Source organism: Crocodylus siamensis, chromosome 10 (assembly GCF_052110815.1).
Source record: "Crocodylus siamensis isolate JL-2025a chromosome 10, ASM5211081v1, whole genome shotgun sequence".
NCBI lineage: Eukaryota > Metazoa > Chordata > Crocodylia > Crocodylidae > Crocodylus > Crocodylus siamensis.
Window position 1 is genome coordinate 56,366,640 of NC_143404.1, and position 8,162 is coordinate 56,374,801.

Genomic DNA, 8,162 nt, shown 5'->3' on the forward strand with positions numbered 1-8,162 from the left:
AGGTGCATCTGGGTTGGTGTCCTGTTGACCTGTTGAGAACTTTTGCATTGAATGGAGTTACCTTTTGGAGCACAGAGGCAGATCAACTGAAAATCAGCTTCTAACAACTGGAGGCCAAGGGATGCAGATGCAATGTGAACAGCAGGACAGGGGGAGAGATTCCTGCTTGCTCTGAGCAGGTTTTACAAACAGCACAGTGCAAGCTTTACTTCTCCATTCTAACCCAAGGTTCCTAAACATTTTATTCTAGTTGACTGGCCTGCTTAGAAAAAGCTGGACTGTGTCTCAGCCAACATCTGGTTGCCTGGCTTCCAAGCATTTTCCCAGCCCCCTAACAGGTTTTTTTGGACTTGTTGAAGGAACCACCATGAAAAAGGCAGTGCTTGAATGTAGGGCCCTGTCTCAGAGCTGTGGAGTCTTAGGACCCTGCTTGCAAAAGTGGAGACTTGGGACCTAGCATTCAGTGGTATGCTCCCTGAGAGGCCACTCGGTGCCCTGCAGCTCTCTGATCTCTGTATACAAAGGCGTTGTTTAAAGTCAGCATCTGTCTATATGGCTGACCTTTCCAAACAAAAAACAGGCTTCAAATTGACTTTTAGATGCCTCAGTAAGTGACCCGACTTTTGAGAGGGAGCTTTGAGCTCTTCCCATAGAATTCAGGATTGTTTTGGGCTGAGACAAAAGCTGGAACACCACTGGCTCGTACAGAAACTGATCTTCAGTCTGGAGCACTGCCAAAGCTGGACACTGCCCACAGCTCAGCACCTAGAGACCCATACTCACCAGAACCAGATGGGGTGTGGGGTGAGTGATTTACAGTTTCATGAGCTTGGCCAAGGTGCTGGTAAAGTCATCTAGCTGATCACTGGTGGCATCCTGAAGCCTGCATGACAGGAGAGGATGGGAAGGGCATAATATATATTCCCCCACCCACATTTCTCGCAAGAGAATTGAAGAACAAAGAAAAATCCACAGGGAGTGGCTTTAGTACTACATCTGCTGCTGGCAGGCTCTGGCCAAGCTTTCAGTCATGTAGCTATGATGGGCTTGTCCCTGGTGGGGAAGATGTGAGCTTTGCTGCCTGGTAGGAACTTTGCTTTCATCTTCAGCGTACTTGAAGGATTGGACATAGCCATATGGTCCCACCTTCATAAGTCAACAGAAACAAAAAGCTTTTCCTGCTCCCATTGAAGTATACAGCCAAAGCTCCTGAAGCCTGCAATGAGGTTAGGATCACAGAGGCCTTCATTCCCAGGTAGAGCGCTCTACTTACCTTTGATTCTGTAGAATGGCTCCCAAGAAATTTCTTAATACCATCTGCTGGTGATAGCGGCTGTCCATCAAGATACTGTCAGACTGACGCCTGGTCAAGAATTCGTGCACCCCTTCCTCCGAGCTGCCTTCACTGCTTCAGGGAAGAAGGAAACAGAAATGGATGGTTAGCTTCACAAGCGGTCTTTCAACTTTCTGTAAGGAGAAGAGATCTGTGGTGCAAGGGAGTTCTGATAAGGGAGGTTGATTCAGGGTCTTCCAGGCTTCCAGGCTCTTGGATAAGAATGGGGATGGCCCAGAGGGAAATCATTGCTGGGCTGCAGTTGTAAAATGTCTTCCGTCTGGTTTACCAGCATTGGATGTTGTCCAAGCCATGGGAGCAGCAAAGTGGATGCTGTTTTCCTCCTATTCCAAAGCAGGGTGGGAACTAGCTATGTTATTTTCCCCCACAGTGAGTAATATCAATTACTTGGCTTTCCACAAAGGTTCTAGTTGGTTACGAACATGGTAGCAGAGATCTAGGAGAAGTCTGTCATTGAAAGCCTGGGAAGGCGGAGGTTAAATAGCCTGCCCAGGGAGAAGAACTGTGATGGCATAAATCCTACAAAATGGAGATGCAGGACTCCCACAAGACAAAGCAAGCTGGGGGACTGATGGAGGAGTGAGAACTGAGATGAGAACCTGGCTAGGAGAGGAGATGGTTTCACTGGGCCCGGATGGAAAGCTGTTTTACAGAAGAGGCTGCCCAATGCCCAACCCACTTACCCAGCGGAGCAGCAAAGGTTGGCTTACCCCAGCCGCTTGCCTATAATGGTCTGTAAGAACTTGCGGGCAGAGATTTGCCCCAGGAATTTCCGGTAGTTGTCAGTGAATATGGCATCTGCGTGTCGCTGCATCCTGCAGAGGGGATACACAAGAGAACTGCAAAAACTCCCTTGGAGAGTCGACCTTTCAGGAAAAGAGGACTTTTGAGAAATGCTGCAGAGCACCTGACTCAAGTGCTGCTGAGATCTGACCTGGAGGGATAAGTGCCCATTACACAATCTCCCCAAGGTCTGGGCACCGCTAGGTCAGAAAATGTATTGCTCTTGATGTAAAAATGCATGATAAGGAGACAGCAGGAAAAAATGCTGCCAGCCCAATTGGCATCCATACAGCAGAACACAACATGGTAAAAGGATTGCAAAACTGAGTGGGGAGAGGTTGGAGGGAGAATGGGTGTTAGGGAGGGTGAATGGAGGAGCCCTGGCTCATTGCTGCCAGCTGAGGGAAGCCACTTGCTGAAATGTTGACTGGAAAATTTGTGGCCAGCCCTGGAAATGGAGCTTTTTCTACAAAACATCCCTGGGCTCCTGAGTCCTCTTGCTGTTTCTGTTTGGAAGAATTTAACTGGGGCTCTTTCCGTTGTGAGCTGGGGCTGGAGTGAGGCACCCACCTTTTTTCAGCAGGATCAGTAAGAAAACTCTCCACTTCCTGCTCTTCAGCAGAGAGGTTGTGGCTCTGCATTGGGCCGCTGTCCCGGAGCTGAAAGCTCACCATTTTGCCAGCAATGGGCCCTGGGTTGTATCTGTAAAAGAGCCAACGCAGCACTTAAGCCATATGGAAATTTCAGCCCTGCTCACCTTCTCTGTACCACTGAGAGAACCACCAGCCCCCTCAAATGGCACTTGCCGCTTTCATCTCTGTGTGTCCTATTCTCTCTTTCTTTCCTGTCTCATGGGTAATGCACAGGCCTTGCCCGTTGCTTTACTCCACATGTTAGCAACTGCCTGGATGTCACTAAAACCACTGCACTAGACATCAGGTCTCAGGTGTCTCTTTTGTATGAGCTGCTAATATACCCAGGACAAATATAAGTGATCTGGTTTTCACTATGTCAGAAAGGGGAAGCTAAGCTAAAGGATTTTCCCTGCAATGGCATGAATTTGGTGGCCTCAGATTCTAGCTGCACCCAGCATTGTGCATTCACCAATTTGTGAAGGTGACAGAGAAATTTAGACAAGGGGCTGGGTGAGACAACCCTTCAGTTCATACACCAGAGTGCCTACAGCCTTCACTTTAATGCAAGGAACCAATAATAGAATATGCAAAGGAGAAGATTTTGTATTTTCTACTTAAGCCTGGCCAGAACGTGTAACACTGCTCATTAAGATTGCCTGACACTTGCAGTGACAAGACATTGCTTTCCATTGCTTATAACTTGGCTGAAATTTTGTATGGTAGGTGTCTCCCTGAAGCTAATTTTTTTTTTTAATTCCAGTTGAAGGGGTCCAGCCCTTCCCAAAACAGAAGTTTGGGGGAGATGTATTGGTTTTATCCTTGCTGAATAAAACCTCTTTTGAGACCTTCATTTTGAGATACTCAAGTGCCTCCATGTTTTGGTCTGGTTGGAGTGGTGTTGTAGGCATAATGGTCCAGAACATGTTTGAGAAGCCAGGGGGATTTGGTTGATATCTTAGTAAGGAGATCACTGAAAAAACCCTTTGCTTTTTCCATGCATTGGAGCAGGAGCTGGGAATTTGTCAGCAGCGTGGCTCTTGGCAGGAACAGAGCTGGCTGGGAATTTTCCAACATTATAAAATATTGATTCATCCAAACTGGAGCAGTTTGCAGAGATGTAGGTGCCAGTTTTGACAGGAAAGTTTTTTTCCAGTTTGTGATGGATTTTCTGGTCAGGAGAAGGGAGCCCTAACACAGCACAACCAACATCCCAGGGCTGGGAGCGCTCTAGGATCTGGATGGCCCAGGCTCAGCTCCTCACTCTGCCTGACACGGACAACTCGGCATCCCAGGTGAGTGCCCTCTTGCTGATATATCAAGTCAGTCTCCCCTGCTGGAACAGTCTCACTCTGCACAAGTAATTAAATGGGCCTTAGACCAGAGAGAAGCATTCATTCCAATGGACAGGCCCATGAGAGCTAAATTAAGATTGCCCCAGCAACTTACATTCTGGCATGAGCTAACTTTAGAGTGCATGACTATGCAAACTTATGAGTGTCCTGTTAATGTTTTTTGTGTGCTGTGTTGCCAAAGGCTGGAGTAGAGGGTTTGGAGAATTGCTATCAAGCTATGAGGGCCAATCTGCTGTAGACCACTCATTCAAACCCTGCCCAGTTTGGCGGCAACCAAGTTATTGCTATCTGATGGTAACTCAGCCCACATGTGGGGGATGGATGGATATTACTTCTCTGTGAATCCATCTGGATTTCTGTACTGCACCAAGCCCTCTAGTGACTGTCCTCAGAATCAGCTCCCTTTGGTCATATTGGTAGGGAAGACAACGACTGGCTGGACCATGGAGCCTGACCTCCCCACCATCACCAACAGGGCTAGCTGAGGCTGCTACAAGGCAAATGACTAAGCTAGCTTTTGCTCGAACCTGCTGTGTGAATATACAAGCTGCTGGCCCAGTTATCACCAATCCTTATCTCCAGGAACACCTTAAAGTGCTATTTGCTTGTCTGAATCTGGCCTTCCCCTCAGCTGCCTGATGTACTTGCCTTTATGTCAGACTTGGATACATTAACAATAGCAGCAAGGACAGTGCACTATTGCAAGCAGCTACATCCCATCCTAACTGTGCACCCACCAGCCCTGCTAGGCAGTTGTGTGGGCTGACAGATGCTGGCATGGGGGCCCGGTCAGGCTCCATCAATAGCCGTGCTCCTAGCATGAGCAGGGGATCTAGACTAAAACAGGAGAATATCATGAGATAACCAAGGAGATAAACAGCTGCTTGCGGAGAAGCGGCAGCATCGTGAGCTTTCCTCCCAGCCAGAGGGATGAGGAGGAGGAAAAGCTTGTCCTCACTGAAGCAGAAAATGATGTTTTTTTTAAAAAAAGATGATTTGGCACAACCTGCAGTGTCTAGGCAGAAGCTGCTGCAAGCTGGCATGGTGGGGAGGGGCTGCAGGTCAGGACAGAGGTGAAGTGACAGCTCTGTGGGAGGCAGTCCAGACTGAAGGAGCATGAGGGGATGTGGGTCAGGGCTAGGGTGAGCTGGCAGAGCTATAGATCTGGGGCAGGGATCAAGACAAAAATGGCAGGGGACACTCTGGGTCCAGAGGGGTAGTATGGGTCCCTGGACTGAAATAGCAGAGGGTGCTCCCAAGCAGGGCTGAGATTAATTAATGGTGTTTGGGGCAGAGGGCATTTCCTGTTAGGACTGAAATGCACTGATAGCACTTAGGGGAGGTTGACATAGCAGCACAGTTGCAACCAGCTGACACTAGTATCTTGTCAGAGCAGTGGAGGGAAGCCCAAAAAGTGATGGCCCCACTACAAGTGTGTCTGTCCCCCATGCAAGTGTGCCACACCTTGCCTATGTGCATGTGACCAGGCTACAACTCGCAGCAGGCCCGAGTAGTTCGGAGTGGGGTGAGCGCACTCCAGAGCACTGTACTCCACTCTCCTTCCCCACCCCCTGCACCGGAGTCCTCTCTATGGCCTAACGTGCACGTCCAGACACACAGCAGTGGGTGGGGGTCTTACATCTCAGTGACACCCTTAGGCTAACCCAGGAGTCTGTATAGACGCACTGCGTGCCCAGGTGTGAAGCTATGAGGAAAATATCCAGGGTAGGCAGAAAATCGAGGAGACCAAAGTGTACCTGAGAGCTGGATAGAGAGGAGAAGAGATGGAGCACATGACTAAGTGGAGGAATAGAAGGACGATGGCCTTGTCCAGCATCGTTCACCCTTCTGGAGCAACCTGAAAGAGAGTAGGTGTGAGCCAGTGATGGGAATACAGAGACGGACTCCTGTCCTCCTGTCAGGCAGCTGGGAGAAGGCTTCCTGACTATGCAGAAGAACTCTTAAGCCACATCTTCCTCTGCTTGTGGAGTTTTAGATCCTTCCTCTCTGGATCATTGGCACCAATAGTACAGAAACAACTCCCTGTACACACCAGAATGATGTTACTTACCATGTGCTACCCAGAACGCAGCAGCAGCCTTGCACGGAAATACCCTGGCATTGCAATGAAGAAAGCTCTGACAAAGGACCGGGAGGATATTGGCTCTGGAGAACAGGGGGCTGTTCCCAACAGAGAGAATTGGGAAAGTGGCAAGTAGGACTAGATGGGGTGACAGATGAGGCAGGAGCAGGCTGCAGTGGGAGTGAGACAGGCCCATTCCCACAGCTGACCAGTGCAGCTTTGCAGTGCAGTAGGTATTTTACCAACCCAGGTACAGCATTACCTAGAGCTCCCCTCAGCCTCTCCTGCACTGCCCCACAACAACATGCAGCACTTGTATTGTCCTAGCTGATGACTTCTGCAAAATTATACAAGAATCTTGCAAAAATCAGGGACAGCACCCAGGGCTTCAAGCCCCAGGCTCTATGCATGAGGACGTCTTTTCAGTGACAGAAGGAATTAAAATGGCAGAAGTCTGGCAAAGATGAAAGAAGCAACTAACTTCCCTTGCAAATAACATGGATGGGAGGTGAAAATGAAGCATTTAGTACAAAAGGACCTTGGAGATGAGAGAAGGGATAGTTCAGTGTTAGCAGAGACTTGTGTCAATACGATCCAGTCCCGGCAGGTCTGTACTGCCGTATCTGACAAGAACAGGCAGATTTGCCCATCTCTGCTGACAGGGTATTGCTGCTGTTGGTGGTGTTGATGGAGTGCCATCGGGCATATGGCACTGCACAAATGCTGTCTCTGCGCCAAGGTACTCGGCACTGAAACCAAGCAACACAGTGACAGATTCAGGTGGGTCTGGACAGACAGGAGCTCCTCTGCTGGATTATATCAGGGAAAAAGCACTTCAGTTTACAGAGCTAGGAGAAGGAGGTTGTTAGGGGCAAAAGGAATTGTAAGATATCCCAGGGTGGCTCTGATTTCACCTCCAGTAAATGAATGGCAAAATCTCACCCAGCTTCCAGTGCTGCATGTCCAGCCAGTGACTGATGGGATGGTACCAATTACCACCAGTGGGTCCTTGGTCTAGTGTCTTGCTTCCTAGCATGCAACTGCTCATGTTTGAAGCCTCCAGTCTGGGCTGGCCATTGGCAGCATCTTTCCCTGTTCTAGCTGGGAAGTGGCTTGTCTGACTTGAGAGCAGTGCTGACTTTTGGTCAGTGGTGGAGGGGAATCTGCCCTAAAAACTGCCTTTTTTTTTTCTTTTTTTTTTTTTTTTAAATAAACCATCCTTACGTGAGACCCCTTTGAGGCAAGGCTACAAGGCATATGGTTTTAGATTTAAAATGCTAATTGCTGGGGATGGATGTGCCCCCCCAGGTCCCTCAGTGATGGGTTCCTAATCATGTGCATCAGCTTTGGATAAAGAGCTGCAGGTAAGCTCCTGACCCCCAAGACAGTGCTGGCAGGTCACAGCCCCGCAGGCGGGGGAAAACACCAAACAGCCATCAGAACAGATGAGTGGGCTAGTGTTGAGGTAGCACTGATGTAACTAGAGAGGGAGCCCGCTATCACTCCCTTTCCTGTCCCCCTTCCTTCCCTGTTTCCTCTCGGTAAGATTTCCTATGCTCTATTGCCTGTTCTCAACTTTCGTCTGAAGCTGGCTCCTTTCTGTACTGCGGAGTTGTCCTGACCTGGGTTTTTATCCCTTCGGAAATGGTTGATTTTTCCCTACCAAGAATTTCACAAAGCTTCCACCCTCCCAATTCCTTTATCTATTGTTGCATCCTGATCTTCCCTTTTTCCTCTTCTCCATTCATCTGCTCTTTCCCTCGTTGTTCCGTTTGTGTCCCTTTAGTCCTCTCTTTCAATCTCACTCTCTTCCCCTTGGTATTTCTTCCAGCCCTTTCAGAGGGAACCTGGAACTAAAGTCCTGTTTGCTTCTTAAATATTTCACAAGGCAAGTGGGAGGATTGTGGTGTCTGTCTAAATATTTCCAGATTTACAGTCCTGCAAAATCTTAGCCC

General features: G+C 48.8%; 1 protein-coding gene across 1 annotated transcript; it reads right to left on the reverse strand.

Annotated features, from left to right (window-relative positions):
- Positions 1-771: 771 nt before the first annotated feature.
- Positions 772-6,028, reverse strand: GHRH (growth hormone releasing hormone). Its single transcript, XM_090065042.1, has 5 exons — positions 5,882-6,028; positions 2,708-2,839; positions 2,065-2,169; positions 1,274-1,405; positions 772-883 (listed from the first exon to the last, which is right to left on the reverse strand). Exons 1-5 carry the CDS (start codon positions 5,959-5,961, stop codon positions 814-816), a joined length of 519 nt encoding a protein of 172 aa, XP_089921168.1. The 5' UTR covers positions 5,962-6,028; the 3' UTR covers positions 772-813.
- Between the last annotated feature and the right edge of the window lie 2,134 nt (positions 6,029-8,162).